Below are 22,147 nucleotides of genomic sequence, written 5' to 3'. Positions count from 1 at the left end.
GTTATGTCAATCTTCTCTCAGCCTTACCATGATCTGCTTTTTTTGGGCAAAGTCATCCATCTTCACCTTCATGTTCTCCTTGCGCTGTTGCCGTGGCATCTTTTCAACCTCATTCTTGACCTTCAGAGAGGGAAAGGAGATTTATCAGCAGGTAATTTAGGCCAAGAAAAACCCAACCTAATCTTGCTAAACAGCAGGACCTCAGGAAAAACCCAAATATACCAAAGAAAAGCAAGAGCTTCCTGCTAAAACACCAACTGCTTCCCCCTCAAGATCTGCTATGTAGAAAGGTTGATGCTTTCCTGTAAGAAACATGCAGGAGACCACAATTCCTCCATCCTAACCCATTTACCTCCTTCTTCATCTGCTTCAGCTGCTCCATGAATTTTACATGGTCTCGTTCCTGCTCTAAGCGAATGCGCTTGGCCTCCTCCCGCCGGCGCAGCGAGTGATCCTGTTCCATCTTCTCAATCTGCTGCTTCTGCTGCCGCTCGAGGTTCTCCAGTTCGGTGTCATAGAACTTCTTCTTTGTCTGTATGGGAAGGAAAGAGAGGTCAACCTCAGTCTCCTCTGAGCTTTGTTTTCTTACAATTTATTTATTTATTTTTTAAGTGGTGTGGTTGTCCTAGCATGAATCGAGCCTTTTTACTGAATACAGAGGAAAGAAATTTCCAGAGAACGACCCATGAAATACAAACCAGCTCTAGTGTGAGCATGAAGCATTTCTGAATTTGTTCTAGTGCTGATGCACTTCAACACTTTCTCCTTGCTTAAGTCCTGTTCTGTAACATCCCACTGGGACCCACAGCCCTGAGCAAATATTAGCAGGCAGTGGAGCTCAAGCATAACACTTCTTTCTCTGCAGACAAGGATTTTCACGTTTGAGGGTACTGTGTTCTGACAGCGTCCTTGTGCTAATATCTCTGCGAGCAGCAGGGACAGAGAGCACTGGTATCAGTAGGACTGCACTGCAAACTGTCACAGGTAAATGGTAAAAAATGCACGTGTGGAGCTTTTACACATCACACTGTACGGCAAATAATGTCTCACAAATGAGAAGTGACTAGCTAAGATGGAAATTTACAGACGTGGCACACCAAGACCTTAGAAATATAACAGAGCACATGAATGAATGATGCCTTCCAGCCTGCTGCAGGAGGATGGGGTTATCAGATGCACAAGCTAGGTGAATTAATAAAAGGGTATTTAGAAGATGGCTCATGAAAGGTTTAGAAGGATTTACCTATAAAATCATTCTACTTCAATGTAAGCTGCCCATGGAGGAACTAAATAAGCCAACCCAGTTTATCTTTATTCAGTTTATACTCAAAGACTTGCCAGTTTTTCTGCTCTCTCACTCTAACCACAGTAGCTGGGAACAGACATACAAGAAATGATCACTGAAGAGGGAAAGTCCTGAAAAACCCTTTCCTTGCTATTCCCTGCAATGGCAATCAATGCCCCCTAAGCACCTAACACCCACACAAGGCTCTGTCCCCCACAAATGCATCCTGTCCCTCAGATCCCAAAGGGACTTCTCAGCTGTCATGCTCCCTCCCAGAAAGATGCCCTGGGATTGCCACAACCCAGACAGCGCTGCCCTGTGATGGGGCTTAGAGTACATCTGTAGAGAAGCCAAACCAGCTGGCTGCCGGCAGCTTCCCCTGCCTACGTACCGTCATTTCTTGCTCAAAGCGCCTGAGCATCTGCTCCAGCTGCAGCTGGTGCTTGCTGTTGAGCTGGGCCTGGTTTCGGTGCTCCTCCTTCTGAAGGAGACGCAGCTCCCGCAGCTCCTGGCGCCTGTAGAGGGTTATAAAAGGGAGGGGGAGAGAGAAATACAGTCAGACGAGGTTGGAACTGCGTGCCTGAGCCGAGATGGCAGAATCAATAACCAGAGCGTTGCAGCAGTTAGGGAAAACTGCACGGGCATCCCTTAGCACTCAGACACTTGCTTTGAGCACAGGTAGGAGGTAAATGCCAAATGAGGGATGTGCTCCTGGGCTCTGCACCACCAGCCCACCGCAAGGAAGCAGGGTGCTAATTACATTAAGTGTTGGCATGCAGTCAGTTTTCACAGGTAAGGCCTGTTAGCATTCAAACCTTCTCCAACAAGCCTTGACAAAGCTCCTAAAGTGATGCTGCAAGGCAATGCCCTCCAGTCAGGATCCAAAATATCCCTTCTACCATAAAGGTTAGCACACACTGGTCTTCAAAACACAGCTCACGCCAAGCTGGCATTGCCCTGGCCTGGCTCCCACACTCCGTATCTGATTGTGCTCACACCCAGGGGTCTGAAAGGGCAGTCTTCCCAAATTGTGACCTGTCTACTAAGATGTGTCACTCCTCTCACTGAGTCCCCCAGCTTCATAGCTGGTGAAAGGGAGCCTCTGCTCGGTCAGGCAGTTGCGTTTGAGCCTGTTTGCTGAGCTTGTGCCCCAGCCGAGCTGGAAGCCAGTGACGTACCACTCAAAAGGAAAAGCAGCAGCAGTTTCCCTGCGCAGGATCCCCACTGCTGCGGTGCATTAGTGCCACACACTGCAGTGCAGCTCTCTGAGGACCCTATTGGGAAAAGCACTTTGGAACAATTTCTTCTCTCAAAACAAACTCAAGCCCCACTAAATTGATTGGGTCAATAAGACGGGCTCACTTCTAATTTCACCTTCAAATCAATGCCTTGGTGTGTTCCAAAAAGTCAGAAACAAGGTTCCTAAATGCAAAACAAGATGCCAGGAGAGTTCACCATGCCCACTAGGTAGCCCCAGTAGAACAGCCACTTCTCCCCCAAAGATGCTCAGGGACCTGATGCTTTCCAACCCCAGCCTCTCTGTCCCTTCTTCCTCCTTGCAAATGGAGCAGGCACCATCAGAAAGAAGCATTCTTTTTTTCAGGGATGCCATCTGCATGGGAATAGAGCTCAGCAAGCCCCCTGCCTTGCACAAATACCTCTAAGAGAAGACTAAAGGAAGCGATGTCCACACTGGACACTTGTCCTGTCCAAGTTGGACCAAGGCAGGAAACACGAGGACTTTAGGTCACTCCTGGGTTTGCTTGTGGAGAAAAAAACACTGCCCAGTGTGTTGCCCTGCCCTCCCTTCCATCCTGATGGCCAACTTGCCTGAGAAATCTCATTTCTTCATCTTTCTTCTCATCCTCGCTGATGATCTTCGAGGTGGTGACGCTCACCTCCACTCCATCCACCACAAACTTGCGGGTGCGTTTCAGCGTCTTGTTGTGCATCCGGGAATCCTGAGTTTGGCAAAAGAGGAAAGAGAGAGGCCATGAAGCAGCTCCCCACCTTGCTGCTCGGGGAGTACGGCTGGAGGTCTCAGAGCAATTTTGGTGTTGTTGTTGATAAAAAGCAAATACAAGCAAGGAAACTGCATCAAAGCAAATATCATCAACAGATTTGGAGGTGCTGTTCAAATCATGCAGACTTTGTTTGCTGCACGATGGAGTGAGGTGTGATTTCCACCCTGTAAAACTGCAGTTCCTAGAAATCCACACAACGTGATTCCTGCAGTGTTTCCTTTTAAATCCCCTGGGCCATCTGACCCGCAGGTGCAGGGCAGCCAAAGCCTCCGCATCAGGCTGCGGCTGCAGACACAGCTATGGGGCAAGGAGCCAACCCAGCCCAACATCTCTGCACTCGTGTCCCTCTGGCCCTCATTACAATACCTCGCTAATCACAAGCAGCTCCGAGCCCCTTACAGCAACCTCCCCAAAGCACAGTCCAGGCTTGTTTCCACTGGAGTAGGGGAAAGTGAGGAAGCCTGCCTCGCTCTGCACCCGCAGCCTGGCTGGAGGACTGTGACCAGGGACGTGGCTGCTTTGACAAAAATAATAGGGGCACAAACGACTTGAATCACACAGTCCTACGTGGAATGCGCAGGGGCAGAATGGGCTAAGACTCCCCCAGATCCTCTCATTCTTATGCTGATGGCCATTACAGATAGAGAACACGGCACAAGGGTTTCCCACGAGCCTGCAGTGGCCAAAGCAAGCCCCCAGAGAGCTTCCAGCAAATGGAGGAGTGCTGTGGCTTAACCCCAGCGAGCAGCCCAGCACCACACAGCTGGAAGCGGGGAAGAGAATCAGAAGGGCAGAAGTTAGAAAATGAGTGGGTTGAGATAAAGATGGTTAAATAAGAAGGGGGAAAAAAAAAAAGAACAAAACAAAACCCCCACAACTGAAGGAAAAAACAAGCGATGCACAACGCAATTGCTCACCACCAGCCGACCGATACCCAGCCTGTCCCTGAGCAATGGCAGCCCCCCTGCTAACTCCCCACAGTCTTATCGCTGAGCATGGCACCGTATATGTTATGGGATATCCCTTTGGCCAGCCCGGGTCAGCTGTCCTGGCTCTGTCCCCTCCCAGCTCCTGGTGCACCCCCAGCCTCCTCGCTGGCAGGGGGATATGAGAAGCTGAAACGTCCTTGGCTCGGTGCAAGCAGTGCTCAGCAACAGCTGAAAACATGGGGATGTTATCAGAGCTATTTTCATTACAAATCCAAAACTTAGCACCCTACGAGCTACTACAAAGAAATTAACTCTATCCCAACCAAACCAGGACAAGGAGCCAGAGAAACACCGAGGCCACACGACTTGCCCACTGTGTAACGATGTACCAGTACACTAGTGGTTAAACCAACACAGAGAAATTGGTGCAAAAAGGCTTGTATGAGATCAGCTTAAGTCACTAAGACTCTTACTGCCTGGAAACTGAATTAAAACAGCTGGCTAAAGCTCGGCATTTCCAGGGTGAGAAAATGCCAACATTCATCAGGTCCGAGCAGTGCCCACCCGAGCAAAAATTCAAGCTACGTACTCAAAATGAGCATCTCCTCCCACAAACAGTTCTAGCTGAGAAAGTTCACTTCACCTTTTCAAAGCCCTATCTGTCTCCTTCTATCTGCATCCCGTTTCTGACTGCTTTCTCTGCCAGCTGCAGCCTCCCAGACTCACCTGTAGATTTTTATCCTTAATTTTTCTAAAACAAGACCTGAATACGTTTTGGTGGAATATTTATTTTCTTTTTGACTAAATTATAAACGACTGGAAAATGAACCTGGTAATGAAAGAGTGATATTAACTTTGCAGTTTAGCCTGTGATAAGAGGCATGTAACAGCTGATGTTCACAAGCAGAATTTGGTTTAACTCTTTGTTGTCCCTTCTCTGGCTGCAACCTGCCTGGCACCCTGTGCACATAGCCCAGCATCACCAGAAGCACTGCCAAGGGCAGAACAGCAGAGTTTACGTCCATGAAGCCAAGCCTGGGGGATAGTCTGTGTGGACAAGCTGGAGGGGCAGCAAGAGAACCCTCCTTCACCCCAAGTAAATAAATAAAAAAAAAACAGCTATTTCCTTCAACTGTAAACAGCAGCCCCTGGAAATCACAAAACATCCCAGCCTGGGGCAAATCAAACTGTCATCTAACACGACCATCTCTTTGAGATTTACTCCCTGTGAAAACCCAAACAATTCTTTTCCCCTTCTACGGGACTGACTGGGGAGAGAAATTATATGCATGGCACCACATGCACCTGCGGCTGGCCTCGAGGAGATCGGGTGGCACAGGGAAGGAGAGGTCAACGGCTATACAAGAGTGTCACACCTCCCTTGTTAGCAGATCCACACTGAGTGTGGGCTCTGCAGGGGATGCCAGCTCTCATGCTCACAGCAGCAGAGAGGAGGGGAGGTCAGTTTTGCCAAGAATGGTATTTGGGCATGTTTTTGTGCCGGGAAGCTATCACTCATGCAGGCAATTGCAACACACGCTCTGCCCCCTCAAGTTGCCTACATTTCTTCTCCTGAAGCTCAGCAAATATCATTTGAATTATTTTGCCTCTTCATCTAAGCCATGCTGACCTTGCTGGCTCTGGCTTACAAGCATTCCCAGCCTCCACAAAGCCTTTGCAAAAGCCAAAAAGCCTGGGAGGTCTTCACGCAAATTGCTGCTGACACAAACCAGGCCAGATGTACAGCAGGTTGCAAAAACCAAGAAAGGCACCAGCCCAAATAAGCTTTCTCCTTGGGTTAGATGTTCTAGGAAAGAGCAGGGAATGATGGGCAACATATAAAGTTTAGGAAGTGACATTTTGGGTTTCATACTTGGGCTTACTCATACTGTGTACGAGCGCACGAGTCAGATAAGTAGCATGGCTCCTTCAGATTTCTCCAGGACCTATAATAGCCACAAAGCACTGGAGTTCCATAAGATTTCTGTGGCCTGGGACAGCAAAGGACATGTAGCAGCTCCGCCGAGAGCTTCTCCTCCATTTCAAGACATGCCACCACGTGCTCATGGCACAGCTTAACCCAGCACCGCCACGAGCCTTTCACTGACCATCTCCGTGAGGCTATCCCACCGAACAGCACTCTGAACCACGGGGCACATGGGGCACCTTTAGCACCGTGCTCAGGGGTTAAAGGCGAGGTTCCCGGAGCCACTGCTGACATCCAGCCTCTGTGCTCTCCTACTGTACCTGCTCCCAATCCAGGCACATGGCAGACCAGGGGCAACTCACTTTCTCCTCCAGCAAAGAGCAAAAATCTAAGTATCTAGAGTAAAAATCTCCATAAAAGCATTCTGCTTTCTCAGGAAGGAGCTTACTGGACTATGGCTGATGCATGCATGTGCTCAGCCTCTCAAGGAAAGGATCCGAATGTCAGGGACTTGGCTAAAAAGAACACCCAGCATGTATCATGGGCTTGCTGCCCTTTCTTCTCTACACCCCCTGCCCACCAGTCTCACCTTCAGGGAGATGGAACCGCTCTCTCTGTTGAGGGACAGGTCGGCGGACAGGGAGATGGTGAGGTCCATGCTTTCTGAGGCTGAAGTGCTGCCAGAATCCGAGTCCCCTTTGGACCGGCTGCCAGGGAACAGAGCTGAGGAATCCAAGCTCCCGTTGGTGAGTTTCTCCTCCGTGAAGTTCTCCAGGTGGCTGCTCTCTGGCCGGTCTGTGATGCTGCTCCGCTCCCTGCTGCCAGACTTGGGCTTCTTGTCCCCCTCCGTTGAATTTCCCGGCTGTCCGGGCTGTGAGATGACGTCTGGTTTGCCCAAGGTGGCTTTCCCTTCCTCTGGGCCAGAAGGAGCAGAGGTGACAACGGTTTTCGTGGAGTGGTTGTTCACCAGTTTGTCATTGTCACTGCTTAGCCCTTCATCTGAGGCTTTGTCACCCTGTCCGTTTGCTGTCTCTTTGCTAGGCCCCACAGGGCCGTTAACTGCCTTGGGCGAGGAAGAGTCTGGAGGCTTCTCTCCATCAAAGCTCAGCTGGCTCACTTCAGAGGGGTCCCTCTTGTGTTTTCCAGGTGGCTGAAAAGATAATGGAGGGAAGATGTTGGGTTTTGCACCACCCTTTTCCTTTAACACAACTGCAAAAGCTGTAAGCCACTGTGTTTCAGAGCAAAGTCACCCACAGCTAAAGAGTTACTAGGAAGAAATCTTCCCTGTTAGGACATCTGCCCTGGGATACTGATGTCTTTCTCCAGCCCAGAGTGCTCCGGACACTGGCTGGAAGGAAAGAGAACAGTGGAGGAGCTCTGGGAAATGCAAACCCTTACGAGGCAGCCTAGGAGTTCGCATACTGGATCCGTTTTCCCTTGGCTAGCACCACCATGGATTCACCACTGTCTTTTGCCACTGATCAGAGGGTTCGGGACATCTGCAGCAAAACCGCCTGGGCAGCCACACACCGTGTCCTTTCCAGGATCCCGGCTCAGAGGCAGGGCTGCCCAGCTCCCTCCTGGGGCTGGTGGTGCCTGCACCGCTGCACCACACGCCACCCGGTCTGCACCAGGTCCTGTTCTACATAGAAACATCTTTTAGTTTTATTTAGACCCACTCAATGTTTCTTTGACTGGGAAGGGGGGTGGCATTTCCTAACTGCTCCTAGGGTTAGGGAAGCCTGGGCTCCATCCCCCAAGCTCCCTCATGCCAGCACGTTCAGAGCCCTGCTCATGCACAGCCCTTTTGATCCTGGCCCACCAGATCAACTTCAGACCCTGTTTTAAGTCAGGATTTGTGGCTTCCCTTTTCAAGGATGACCTCTCTCAATAAACAAGCAACCTGCCTCCCTCCCACCCACACCGCAGCAGTGGGACACAAACCGGATCCAGGGGGCTCAGCGCTCTCACCAAGCACCCCAAGCCCTGTGCAGACAGCACTGCCTGGCAGGAGGGGTGGAGGAGAAAGGCGGTGTGGTGAAAACCCCGGCTCTCCATCCTTCACCAGTAACCCAGCCTTGCCCACAGCAGCAGCTCTGTGCACACCCCTCCTGAGAGTGGGCAGCCGGGCCACGCGCCAGCGCCATGTGCCCTTGGCAGCCACCGAAACACGGCTGCTCCCTGGCCAAGGAACTGCCTTCCCATCACCAGAGTGGCCCTGATAAAGCAGCAGCCTTCTCCCATGGGTGTCTGGGGGAAGTAGCCACGAAGCAGCCTTTGGGAGCCGTGCTGGGGGCTCTTTCCCCTGCTTTGTGCAAAGCCTGGCAGGGCAGCGCTCACCGAGGCGGACTCTGAGGAGTCGTCATCCTCTGCTTCATCCCGACTGTCCTCGATCTCCTCCATCACCTCCGCCTTCGCCTCGGCCACCAGCTCGCGCAGGGCTCGGTTGCTGGTCACCTTGCTCACGAAGGGATGCTGAAAAGCCAAGCACAAAACACCTATGTGAAGCAGACAACAAGCAGAGCAATGGCAAGGATCACTCCTTGCTTTTAAACAACTGCAAAGACCTAAGGACCTGGTTCTCACCGGCATCACGAGGCTTAACCCCCTAAATGGATTTACAGCTTTGTATGAGGGAGGAAATGATGCCAAGGTTGAGCACCAGCTCCGCAAACATGTTCAAAGCACGATGCTCTGCAAAGCTGCTTTAACATCTCCCCCTAAAAGCACCAGCTGCGTTTAAACAAGGGGCTCTCACTGCAGAGGCTGAGCCCGATGCAGGTCCGAGCCCACAGGACATCGCTGGGGCAGAGCAGGGCAGCAGTGGGAAGCCCGCACGCAAACACAGGGCGGGAAAAGATTTAATTGAAATCGGGCTCAGATCACTCAGCAAACAGTGGCATGTTTGTGCTGAGCTTCGGCAAGAGGCTGGGGAGTCCCTGTGGTTTCCAGAGCACATCATGTGCTTCCTCCTGTTGAGCTGGGTAAACATGCGCCCACCGGTGACAAGTGGAGCTGCTCCTCTCCCCCCCACCTCCGCACAGCACCCCGTGTGTGTGGGGACAGAGCCCCCAGCACACACCGAGCTGAGCTGCAAGTTGGATGGGATGTGTGCAGGATGTGCTGGATGCAGCAAACATGCCCGTGATGCAGTCAGAGCATTTGCCATCAGTGAAAAAACAAAACAAAACAAACAAACAAACAAAAAAAAACCACCAAACCAAACCAAAACAAAAAAGCATCTTGCGGGGTTTCGTTGTTATTTTGGAAGGGGACAGGAGGAAAAGGGTTGGATTTAAATTTGGTATCATCAGTTACAAAGCAAGCTGACTGCCACATGGGCATTTTAGGAAATGGGAGCCACATCTACTGCAGCTGGCATCAATAGGAGCTCTGCAATTTTGCTCCAATGGGAAAAACATCACTGCTCCATCTGGAGCGTTTTAGTGGCTAAGTGCTGTGGACTTTCTGAAAATGAGCAAATTTATCTTCAGCCAGTCTAGGGCCATGAACACTTTTTTTTTTTTTAAGTTTTTTTTTTTAAAGTTTTTTTTTAACTTTTTTTAAGTTTAAAAAAAAAAAAAAAAGTAGTAGAAGAATAAAAGAATAAGGATGTGCAAACACGGGGACCCACAAAGACTCATTTACCAGTGCGGCCCCACCCTGGGGCCGGTGCTGGTCCCTACCTCCAGCAGCTGGGCTGCGCTGGGCCGGGTCTCCGGGTTCTTGTCCAGTGCCGTCTTCAGGAAGTCTCTGAACTCCAGGGACCTTCAAACACAGACATTGCCAGAAGCTCAGAAGTGGAAAAGGCCTCAAATGCCCCAGGGGTCTGCTCAGCCTCTTGTAGGTTGTGTCCCTGTTTGCATCTGGCCACAATCCCCATTACACTCCCAGCGTGGGAAGCTCAGAGCTCTATTATTCTGATTATTTGTGAGAGAATAATCAATCTGGCCAAGAAAGGGATTAGATTTTTCCTTTACCCATGATGGCAACAAGTCAGCAGGACTGGGCACTGGCCACTGTGCCTACAGTCAGGGCAGACAGATCAGGAGAGGGCACCAACACTTGGCTTCCCCAGTGGAGCCTGGGGAAAAGGATGCTCCAGGACCCATTCCCTCAGCCCCAGTGGGGCAGGATGGCCATGAAGGATCAGAAACCCCACGGAAGGGCACCACCAGCCTGCAGAGAGAAGCTCCCAGACACAGGGTGTGTCCAAAACCAGTTCTGGCTTCTGAGCAGCCCCAGAGGAAGCACACCTATGTGGAGCACCAGCTCGATGCTCTAGGACTCCCGCCTGCCACCCTGTAACGGAACCCTATATGACCCTGTAACTGCGCTTGTGGCCCCGCTGCTCTCCCAGAAACTTGCTGCAGGCTATCATGCAGTAGGTTTAGACACAACAGGAAATCAAATGAATAGGTTGGATTATTATTATTATTATGTATTGTTTTTAAATGCAGAAGAGGGTTTCCAGACTCCAGGAAAGGAATTCTGGAGTTCTTGGCCACCTCCAGGTTTAGAGGAAAATTTGCCTTTCATATAAGAATGGCACATTTTGAAACTAATGAGAGGATCCCTCCTGCTTCATCCAGCAGGGTTACTGGGGCTTCCTCCGTGCTGCCCTGGCACCTGCAGCATGGTCACAGCCCCGCAGCGCCTGCTCCATCACACCCCACACCGAGCAGCTTCCCTCAAACAGCAGCGCCCGGGGCCCCAGGCGCACAGCTAGACCCCAAATCCTGCACTAGGCTCTCAAATTAAACAGCATGGTGACAAAAGATTATTTTTTTCTCTCTTGAAATACTGCACAAGCTGGAGGATGTGTGCTCCAGGCTTTGCTGTGCAGCTGCACCTTCCGAGGAGCACTGCAGGGCGCATCACAAATCCCAGGGTGCCCCCTCCCAGGAGCTGCCAGCCAGGGCCCCCCCTCACCATTTGGAAGGGCAGCTGAGCGTGGGAGGGTCGGACTTGGCAATCTTCAGCAGGACTCGCATGGGGTTGAGCTCATGATGGGGCGGCTCGATCTGGGCCATTTCGATCAGCGTAATTCCCAGGGACCAGATGTCCGCTTTGTAGTCGTACGGCGTGTCCTTCATCGTCTCGCACATCACCACCTCTGGGGCCATCCTGCAAGGGGCACAGCAAGGAGCAGGGATGATGCCACAGCTGCTGCCATGCCTCTCAGCAGAGATTAAACGTGCTTGAAATCATCTGCAGCATTGCACAAAAAAAATGCCCTTTCTTCCTAGCTCTGGGTTTAGGAAGTAGCAGCATCTTTTCTAAGGGTCATGGTCCAACCTCCTCCCTCTTCTGCAGACCAGCCGAGACAGCCGAAGCAGCCCGTGAAAACCCTCAGGCCATTGACATCTGGCACGGATGTTGCTTCAGACAATAAATTAATACTCGCCGACCCCGTTCCTTCAACGAGTCGGGTGATTTAGAGGTTGCATTTCTGGAGTGAGGCATTGTGCTCATGTGCTTGGAGCTGCTTCAAAGCACACTCCACCACCCAGGCAGAGGGGAGCAGCCAGAGCACACACGCGAGCACATGTGCGTCCCTCGCTCCTCCGAGCCTGGAGCACAGCAGCACCGCAGGGCACTGGTGCTGTGCCATGCTCCCATGCCACCGATGCTCCTCACGGCTCCCTTCAGGCAAAGGAAACCCTTCCACTTGCCAACGCTGGCCCAGGCTCCTTGTTAAAAAATCCTCCTGCCCATGCTTGGTAAGGCAATACGGACAAACACGTCCCAGATACCACCAGCTCCACGTTTCTGAGTGTGCCTGATTTCCAGAAGCGAGGCCATCACACGGCTCCTCATGAACATGGCATTGCGTACCCATCAGGTCACTCACCAGTAAGGGGTCCCGATGAAGGAGTCTCGCTTCTGCAAGGTTTTCATGTTTTTGGCAGACACTCCAAAGTCAGCTGCAAAGAGCAGTAACATTAGATGCTGTAGGAAAACTGAAAGGCCCTTCTGAATTAGCACACTTGGCTGAAATGCAGATTTAAAAGCAAACACACATTTAAAGAAAGAACATGATACAACGTGCTGTTTCCTCTAAGCCGAGCATCAGAAATTCAATTTGCTTTTGGGTACACAGCCACCAGGGACCTCTCCCTCCCATGTATGAGACGACAAGGCCGTAACAAGCCACCCCTGCTTGTAACCCAAACCCTACATATTTATGGGGAAGTTGAGACCTTTTCCACAAACAAAAGCAGCTCCGTGACAAATTCTCTCGGCTCTACTATTTCATAGCAAAAAGTCTCATTTTACACCCAAAAAACCAAAGCACTTTGCCTCCCCTTCGACCTTGTACCGTGTGATGCTGTTCCCTGACTTTGTCCTCCTACAGACAGCTGCTGAAGCCAACCTAACTCACTAAGACCTGAGGGGGTTTCTGAGCCCACCCCAGGTCGGTTTTCTCTCCACGACATCCCTGGTGACCTTCAGAGGAGCTGCTGTCCATCCACACCCTGGGCCCAGGGCTTCCCTGACTGTGGGTCCCCGTTGGCTCAACCCAGCAGAGCATTTCTTATGGCAGAGCACAGCCCATGGTCGCAGGAAGGTCTCCATCATCCCAGGAGGGCTGTGCTTGGGTTCCTGCTGCACAGGCCACCCCTGGGTCTCCATCGGCACCCACAGACACATCTCATGAACACCCATAGATGCTTGCACCCCTTGGCAGATTCTAAAAGGGATTTGCGCCTTTCAGACCAGACCCCAAAGACAAAGCTGCCTTCTGATCCCCCAGCAGCTAGCTGGACACGAGCTGAGCTCAGACCTGTAGCGAGTTGGCAAGGCCACCCTTTGGCACAACTCGCCCTGTCACCACCAGACCTGCTCTGGAGATAAGACAAATTCTTCCAGCTCCCGGCCCTGCCAACTGGCACCCTTCACAGGATGCTTGGCAGGCCAAAACATATAAAAATCAAGTTCAAAACGTGATTAAACAAATTCATGAAATAAAAAGTCCATCAAGGCTCTGGCGGGGTTTGGGGGGTGTCTCCTCTCTCCTGTGGTTTAGCGCAGAGCCCCCGCACCACGGCGCTGCGCTTGGCTGCATTTGGGGATGTTCACCACAGTGATTTCCTGATGCCAGCACGGGGGGTACACGCGGGCTGGGAACCCCCAGGAGGGAGGCACCAATGGCCCCTTCCCCATCTGCTCTCCCACCAGCTCATCTGTGGGGCAGCGTGTTCGAGAGCTGACCCCGACAGCCTGCTCGGGACCAGGCAGCAGAGCTTCCACTCTTCCCATCCACTTCCTTCCCAACTGTCTTTAACCCCTGCCGGGTTACAGAAAGCAACATCACATTTCTATTTGCAGCAGCTATTAAGAGAGCTCCCCAGCCGAGCACAGCCTGATGGTGAATTCGGCCCCGCATGTAACAAAAAGTTTTCTCCCATCCTTTCCTGCCCAAGCTCAGCAGACAAGAGGCAGGGCTGTGAAACCCACGCACAGCCCCAGCCCTGCAGAGAGCATCCCTCAATCCCAGCCACATTTGGGCACAGCTGAATGCTGAAATATGGTGCCCACAGCAGCCTCCCGAGGCTGTCATCACCTCGGCATGAAATGCCCCCACAGCAGCACCATCCCCGATGGCTGCTCGCCGAGCGAGTGCCCGCGCCGCCCCTGCACTCACCCAGCTTGATGTCCCCATCCTGGGTGAGGAGCACGTTGCCCGCCTTCAGGTCCCGGTGGATGATCTTCTTGCTGTGGAGGTAGTGGAGGGCTTCCAGCATCTGGCGGCAAATCACTTGGATCTGGGGCTCGGTCAGGCCCCGGTCCAGCTCTGTTGGGAGAGGCAGGGTGGTTAAACGGGACGGGGACCTGAGCCGGGCTCCACCTGAGCAGCAGCAGGGCATGGGCTGCCCAGCAGACCATTTAAAAACTTCTGTCCGTGTGTCAAAGCAGTGGGAGACCGATGCAAATCAGCTCATTAGGGTAACTTATTCTCAAAGCCAGCACTGGCAGGAGCTGCTGGTTCACGGCTCCCTCCCAGGGATGCGCAGCCAAGCTGCCTGGTCCAGGAGCAGCGGATGGTGGGGACGGGAGGCAAGCAAGCCTGTGGGGGGACTGTGGAATGGTGGGGTCCCTAAAAGTTTGGGAAATGGGTCCCTGCAGGTGAGCTGGGTCCCGTCCAGCACAGGGACAAGAGGGGATGGTGCTGCACAAAGCAGGGAGCCGAGCTCAGCTGCAGGAGGCAGCAGGGCCAAATCCTGGTGTGTGATCCCCACCCACTGCTCCGAGGTGGTTTTCTGGTGGCAGCAGGTACCAGCACACCCTGATCCCCCTGCATCCTCCCCTATTTCTGGAGCTCGTGGGGACATGCGACCGCTGGTACAGCTGTCCTGCTGAGCTCTGCCTGGCCACCTTCACCACCTGAGGCCACTTTGCAAAGCAGTGGCTCTGCCTCCCAGCAAACCTCCAGATGGTGAGCATCGGCCGAGGCCTCCTCCCTCCCTCTGCACGCCCTTGGCAGTGCATGTACACCCTGTATGGTGGCCAAACGTGCCACAGAGCATGCCAAAACCAGAACAAACCTCAGCTGACTCCAGCCACTTGAGCTGCATGGCTGGGGTGGGGGCTGATGGACGGACCCAGCAAGTGGGTAATCTTCTGGTAACTCAGTTAATGCAGCCCCCAGCTCGTGCTGCCCCTCGGCTGGGAGGTGACAGCACCCAGCCAGGTCTCACAACTCCCCAGGGGTCCCTTCTCCCACGCCACCTCCCAGGTCCTCCAGGAACCAACTGCCATGACCCCAGGAAAGTGCCGAGGGGATTTTGGTGTCCCATGGGACAGGGCACCCTGCTCAGGTTTTCCAGGGGGAAGGCATTGCTTCCTCCAGCACAGGCACTTGTACTTGCAGTGCTCTGGACCCACTGTTAAGTAATTCCCTAAATGAGGCACATGTTTTAGGGGCTGAATCAAAAACAATAAATTTGGGTCCAGCCTCACTTTTCTTGGAAATAAAGAGAAAGTGAAGCCTTAGGAAATATCTGAGGCCTGAAAGGGAATAACCCCCTGGAGACACGGCTCTGGCCCAGGGGCTTTGCACAAGTGGGAGCCGGGAGCTGTGCTGCCCTCCAGGAGGGAATGTCACCTCCCTGTCACCTCCCCGTGTCCCCACAGCCCGGGGGTGGCTTTGGGGCACACCCACCCGCTCCCAGTCCCAGCGGTTCTACGTGGAAGGGAGGAGTTAAAAACGGGAAGATTCCTGGAATTACTGCAAACTGCAGTTTGTTTGGACGCTTGGGCTGTTTCCCCAGATGACCGATACCATACGGAGAAGTCAGCAAGGGGATCCGGAGGGAATCACCACCATGGGTGCCCAGATCCAGAGCCTCAGCCCCAGTGCCCTCCCCAGGGAGCTGTGGGAACAGGATCCCGAGCACCCGCAAGCAGATAAATATTTAAAACCTCTTTCCCCTTTCATTTAGGCTCTCCTTTCTCCCCCATGCTTTGTGATCTGCTGATCCCCGAAGCATTTAAATCACAAAAGGACATCAAAAATAGCTCAGGAAACACCCAGGGGATGCCACACCTTGTGCTCCAGGTAAGAAAATATGCAAACTCATGGGAGAGAAACAGTAGCTGGAGAGCCTGAGCTGTCTGCTGCCTTCAGGTTAAACCTGGAAGCATGCCCAAAGCTGGATGCTCGTGGGCAGCGCCCCGAGCGCAGAGCAGGACCCAGGCACGGGGCTGGGAGCAGCAGGGACGGCATGGAGCACAGCACTCACCCAGCATGGTGGCATCCACCGCCCCTCCCGGGCAAAACTCGATCATGATCTGGGAAAACAAAGACAGAGGAATCACAGTCAGGGCTGGGTGTCACCAGCAAAAGCCCGCGGGGTAGGGACGAGGAAACGAAAGCGTTCTTTTTGCCACTTCCCCACGTGGCAAAGCTGCCCCTTTGCACCGCGCAGACCTCAATTACCTCCTCGTGCCTTCCCAGGGGCACACCCCCAGCTCGAGCCATCACCCCAGCCCCAGAGCCTGATCCTGCACAGCACCCGGCTGGGAGAGGCTGCCCGCAGCACCCCGGGGAGCAGAGCACCCCGCAGCCCCAGCAGCGGCGCCTGGCCTCGCTGCCCTACCTGGAGGCCCGTCCGGAGCAGTCGCCCCCAGCTCCGCTCTCCGCGTTTGTTTACATCTTTTTTGATAGCATTTTGGAGCGAGGGCTGCTCCAGAGACGCGTGGCCTCGCCAACAGGATGAGATAGCTGTCATAGCTGGGAGCTGACGTGGCTGGGAGAAATCAGGCAGGATTTTGTTTGGCGAATAAGAGATGGGGAGGGCTGCTTGGGTCTGTTTTTTGCTTTTTTGTTGTTTTCCCCTCCATTACTCAGTAGTTCATTGCTCTCTTGACTTTGAGCAATTTGAGGGAAAAATATGTCAATAAAGAGGTCGAGTACATTGGCCGGATTGTTGCTGTTTGTATCCCAGGGACACGAGCGGAGCCCTGCCAGTCTCCCATGTTCGCTTGCCTGTCCCCACTTCTCCCCCCGCTACCAGCACCTTCAAGAGACCACGGCATGAAGCACTCAGGAGCATCAGCTCTTTGCAGGCACCTTTAGGCACTTGGGATGCAGGTCCCAGGGAATGAGTCCCTCGGTGTGAGGCTTGGGACATGGCCCCGTGCAGGCTGCAGCTCCCCAGTCCTCATGTCACAAATGCACAGGCTTGCCCAGAGCACGCACCCACATCCCCTGCCTCCGTGAAATTATGTCGGATCGTTCCTCGGGGACAGATTGGTGCTGACCCCAGATGGGGTTGCTCAGATAAGCAAAGGAAACAATTCAAACAGCCCGGGGTTAAGAGGGACAAGAGACACTTCACAGCCTAATGCCCCGACAAGCTCTTCTGTTCCTCGTGGCAGCGACTCGGGGTGACATACCGGAGAGGTGAAATGCCAGAGGTCACCGTGAGGACGAGCGCTGAACGCAGCAAAGGAGATGTTTACCAGCACGGCTCCCTGAGCCGAAACTGCCCTTCGAGGGGAGGTCACGTAACTCAGCCCTGCTCCATCCGAGCTCTGCACCAGTGGCCGAGGGAGGAGGTCCGAGCTCCCTCTTTCCCATGGCCTCATCCTGCGGCAACAGGCGAGCCACAGCCCAGCCCTTCGTCCCGCGGTTCCTACACGTGGACACGGGAAATGTATTTTCCTGACGTGGACTGTGGTGGAAGACTTTGTTCTGCAGAAGGGGCAGCAGGATCCGGTGCTCCCTGCCGGGATGCAGCACACCTCCAAGGGTGCCGTGAGAATCGGCCCCAGTCCAGAAGCGAGAGGGGAGGCGATGCCGAGAGGGGAGCTGCAGACAGGTTGGGCAGCATTGCACAGGCACTGGTGGGGGAAGCCGAGAAGAACAACCAGAGGCCAGGAGCGGGGAAGCGTTTTGAGCAGCTGGGGGAACAGGCAGATGGAGAGAAGCAACTGGGAATAGGTTTAAACTATTTGAAAACCAGGAGAACAAATCTGCACTGACTCAGAGCTGAGCACAAATCTGGCAGGGAGGAAGCCAGCAGAGCCCTCACGGTAACAGGCGATGATGTTACCGCACTTTTTCCAGCTTGAGTTTATACCTCGCATCAGCATGTCACTAGCAAAGTGAAGAACTGCCTCCTGCCACTGCCTATGTGCTGGGGTCCCCACCCAAACACAGCGCAGACCTGATCCCCTGTAAGTGCATCATGCCCAAAACCTGCCCGTACAAATTATCCTGCCTCGTCACTGAGCCACAGCTGCAGCTTTACTCATCCTGCAGAAGCGATCCCTTCCTGCTCCCACTGGAGCCAGGCTCCTTGGGAACCACCTGCCTGAAAGGCAGTCCCTTGGTTCAAGCAGCAGCCTCCCTTAGTTCAATCAGTAGAGGAGACCTGAGGAGAAGCTCTTCCACACTACCAGGCTCAGCTCTTGAATCTCAGGAGTCCCAAAACTTCAAGCAACCCAGTCCAAATCAGCTGCTAACGCAGCATCCAGGTGACTCGGGTACTTCTGTTGCAAATGCTCACAGCTCTTTGAGTGTCCCAGGTAATCCTTGGCATTTCCCAAAGCTCCTTCTGCAGATCCTCCAGCTTGTACTTTTAATTCTGGGGGGAAACGGGGCGCAGACAGCTCGGTGACAGCCCAGCAGGGTGGGTGCTGGGGTCTCCTGTCCCACGGCACAGCTGCCAGCACAGCAGGAGGAGGCTCTGGGCACGGAGGCTGAGCTTCTCCACAGGGAAGGGCTGAGCACGCCAGGCCCTGCTCTGGATCAGCGTGGGCTGCATTTCATCTCCGTTGAGTTTCATTCTGGTTCGCAGTCTGGCGATGAGAATATTAGGGAAATCAGTACCTCTGAAACAGCATGAGCGTGTGTTAGTGCAGGCACAGCAGGCTGCAAGCCAGGCACTGGGAATATGGAAAATATGGGAAATTTAAAAATATGCATTTTCAACAAGGGCAGAGATGCCAAAGAATAATTATGGGTGTGGCTAGATAGTCTGAACATCCAAAAAAACCTAACGGGCTCGTTTCAGCCCAGAAGTCCTGATTTAATTAAATCCAACCCCCAATCCTATAGTTCACACACACAAATCTTCCTTTCAGGAGCAGGGCCAGTTCAAAAAAAAGCTTCACCTTCGAACCAGGTAGGGGCACAGGCCAGGTATCAGCAGCACGCAGCCTCCTCCCCGTGCTGGAGGTTGCAGGAGGCTGCAGAGGCACCTGCAGTGTAGGGAAAAGGCAGGGGAGCAGTCAGGTGGGGCCTGACACCCCAGGGTGGGCACCTCGCTGCTCTGCCTGCAATGAGGAACAAGCACAAGATAAAAAAAGAGCTGTTGGCAAGAGCCTGTGCAATTAGGAGATGGACCCGAGGGCTGGGGCTATGGGTTAATGCTTCACTTAGGGCTGTTTTTGTGTTCCTTGATTCATGGGCAGACTACACCATTTTAATGTGCCTCCAAGGCACGGCTGGATCAGTCTTCCCTAGTGGCGGTGATCTTGGTGCTGCACTTTGCCTCTCAGCCCCGCGCCAGGCCGGTGCTCGGCTGCCCTCAGCCTTCTCCCCACGATGGGTGAGCCGTGGGGGACAGGGCTTGCTGCAGAGCCCCAGCACCACCGCACAGCGCACACCTGGCCTCAAATGTGCTCCTCCAGTCCTGTGAGCTACAGATTGGAGGCCCGTGGGGGTCTTGGCCCTCATGCAGACACCCTAAAAGCATCTCCTTGCAACGAACAGGAGCTGGGCGTGCAGCCCCACGGCCCAGGAGCAGGCTGAGAGGGGCTGAGCGCCAGCTGCGGGGTCTCCAGCGAGCAGCCTGGGGCAAACATCCTGTTTGTAACGACTTCCTCCATGCAAGAAATCCAGGGACTTCCTCAGCCCGCCTGCTGCACCCACTCCGGAGGGGAAGCAGCAGCAGCACCAGCTCTCCCCCCTGCCTCCGCACCAAATTTATAGGTAAAAATAACGCACCAGAAGTGCATTTATAAGCCCAAAGGCGGTTGCAACCACATATCACAGGCATGTGCAGATATTATTCATCGTTAGCGCCTGCCACTGAAAAAAAAGCAACGCCCGGCTGCCTTTCCACACAGCCAGAGCCCAGCAGAGCTCAGCTCTGAGAGCACAGCCAAGAAAACCCTCCGGGTCCGCAGCTCAGCGGGGATGTATGAGCTGCACCCACAGGAATGGATTTGGGCACCCGGTGTGCAGACACAGGAAGGAGCCTGCCCTCCCAAACCTCCGAGCCACAGTCTGAGCGCTGGGTCCAGCGATCGCAGCGTTCCCTAGAAGGATAATGTGTATTTGTATGAAAAGACAATGCCTTAAATTAAGTGCTCCCAAAGAGGCAGGCGTTCAGGTGCACCTGAGCAAAGAGGCACTGTGTGTTTTGAACAAGCAAGACATGACGTGGGAGGTCAGAACAAGAGATCCAACACTGCAGCAGGACGCTCCTTCCAGCCCTCTCCTGGGGTTAGGTGGCAGGGGGACACCAGCTTGGAAAATAAACGTGTCATGGATGGATCAGAGCCCTTTGCTGCTTTGGATCGAAGTGTGAATGGCATCTCCTGCAGAGGCACTGCGGTCCCCGTGGGTAGGACACGGAGCTGGCACACTCCTCCCAGGATGGGCTCTGCCCTGGGTGTGTTGGAACTCGTGGAACTTTCTATGACGGGACAAAGAGTGAGAAAAGCTTATCTCGAAGGGTATTTCACCAAACACTGCATGGTTGCCTGGGGTGGGACAGCTGATGTCCCTGAACTTTTACTGAGGTTTGCAGCTGAGGCCCGATTAAGAGGACACACCCTCAGCCAAGGTCCTTACTCATCTCATTGGCATGTCAGAGGGCAGAGGCCCATGAACGGTTCCCTCTGGAACAGGGAACTGGAGAAATGCCTCTTCTATTCACAAAAAAAGGGAAAAAATAATAATAATAAAAAAAAAGAATCAGCTGGGAAAGCTGGGGGCAGCTCATCTCTGGCAGCAGTGGCCCGTGGGCAGCCAGGCTTTTCCCAGCAGCACAGCAGGCTGTGCAGGGAGGCCACCAGGTCCCTCTGGGATGGAGGAGCCCTCGGCTGACAGCACATTCACTCCCAATGCACCAGGGGCTCCTGCTGTGGCATGGCTTTTGCCGTTGCACATTGCTTTATTGCTCCAGAGCACCGTGGCCACCTCCCTTCACACCGCACCTTGTGCATCTGCAGGCACAGGAGGTTTTCTGTGTCCCCAGGATCCTTCTGCCCCCAGACCCATGCTGACACTGCTTTAAAACTGAACCACTTCAGCAATTTCCTCTGCAATCTGCAGGAAAGGGCTTCATTTGGTTTGTGTAGCTGGCTGCCTGCTGCTGGGGAGAAGGCAGCGTCAGCACCCTGTGCCCTGCGCTGCTGCCGTCACCCACGTACTGTCGTGGCTCTGCCCTCCTGCACAGCCACCAGCTCTCCTGCCTTGTACTGCTGCAGAAGGATATGGGGAATAAGAAACGTGCACATGGCAAAGTAAACTGCACCCTGTTCATAGACCGAGACACTAAAGCAAAATGCTTTTTGGGTTGCCACATTGCCAGTGATCGCACCCTTTCCACCTTCCCTTCTCTCCAGGATGCCGAGTGGGCACACGGCTCCCACAGGGATGCTGTAGCTCAGTCTTTTCCACCTCTGCTTTCTCAGGGTTTCCCTGTGTTTGCCCACCCTGCCCTGCCTGCCGGCAGGGATTGGCACGAGGATGGAGCCGGCAGGCGTGGGTAACGCCGCACAGCAGACCTCGGCGCGGGCAGCGCCTTCCTGGCATCGCCCACCCGCTTCCAGGAAAAGCAGAAGAAAAAGCAAACATAGGAGGGTGGGGGCAGAGCGAGTCGGAAGAAATCTGTCACATTCAGCAGAAACACAACAAAAGGGAAACAGAGAAAGAAAGGAGCCTGAGCAAGTCAGAGGCCCCAGCTGCCTCCAGGCTCTCGTGGTGCAGAGGAGCTGAGCTGCCTGACATAAAGGAAGGGTGAGGAGGATGGTGTGGAGCAGGTAACAGGGATTGCCACTGAGAGAACCCCAGCACCCTTGGGCACTGCTCCTCTTCTTTCCTCCCAGCACACCCAGGTGAGGGACTCAGCTTCTATGCTCACGCAGGAGGAGTGGGGCTGCACAGCCCGGCTCAGCCCCACGGCCAGCCCCTGCTCATGGCTGTCCCAGGAGGTGCGGGTGGAAGGAAGAAGCAAGACACCCCATGACACAGATGTCTACAAAGCTGCTTTTCAGCTTGCAGCAAGAGAGCAGACCCCTCTCCTCTGTGTGGGGACTGCCCAAAAAGGGAAGCTTGTGACCTCTTGCCGCAGGGTAGGCAGTCCGGAGCAGCATCACCTTGGGTAAAAACCGCAAGGCACGTGCCACCGCCCGAGCTGAGCATAACGCTGCCTTGAGCAACTTGCCTCTGCAGCTGCACAGACTTTTCCCCCTTGCTGCCAGTCCCTGCCACTGGCTGTGCAGCAGGACACGGGCTGGG

General features: G+C 53.7%; 1 protein-coding gene across 2 annotated transcripts in view; it reads right to left on the bottom strand.

Annotated features, from left to right (window-relative positions):
- Window positions 1-22,147, bottom strand: part of STK10 (serine/threonine kinase 10) — a 47,766-nt gene that overhangs the window by 4,905 nt on the left and 20,714 nt on the right. The window contains exons 1-12 of one of the 2 annotated variants that reach the window (XM_035338347.1): window positions 16,269-16,415; window positions 15,912-15,960; window positions 13,814-13,963; window positions 12,020-12,092; window positions 11,098-11,292; window positions 9,852-9,933; window positions 8,506-8,640; window positions 6,755-7,315; window positions 3,116-3,246; window positions 1,677-1,800; window positions 353-532; window positions 28-120 (exon numbers count right to left, since the gene is read on the bottom strand). In XM_035338347.1, the coding sequence (XP_035194238.1) occupies window positions 28-120; window positions 353-532; window positions 1,677-1,800; window positions 3,116-3,246; window positions 6,755-7,315; window positions 8,506-8,640; window positions 9,852-9,933; window positions 11,098-11,292; window positions 12,020-12,092; window positions 13,814-13,963; window positions 15,912-15,960; window positions 16,269-16,400 (1,905 nt within the window). In that variant the 5' untranslated portion in view covers window positions 16,401-16,415. Of the gene's footprint in view, window positions 1-27; window positions 121-352; window positions 533-1,676; window positions 1,801-3,115; window positions 3,247-6,754; window positions 7,316-8,505; window positions 8,641-9,851; window positions 9,934-11,097; window positions 11,293-12,019; window positions 12,093-13,813; window positions 13,964-15,911; window positions 15,961-16,268; window positions 16,416-22,147 lie in introns of those variants that run through there. The other variant, XM_035338346.1, reaches the window with a different exon arrangement.

Source organism: Oxyura jamaicensis, chromosome 13, assembly GCF_011077185.1.
Source record: "Oxyura jamaicensis isolate SHBP4307 breed ruddy duck chromosome 13, BPBGC_Ojam_1.0, whole genome shotgun sequence".
NCBI lineage: Eukaryota > Metazoa > Chordata > Aves > Anseriformes > Anatidae > Oxyura > Oxyura jamaicensis.
Note: the sequence above shows the minus strand (reverse complement) of the source record. Positions and strands in the feature narration are given on the sequence as shown.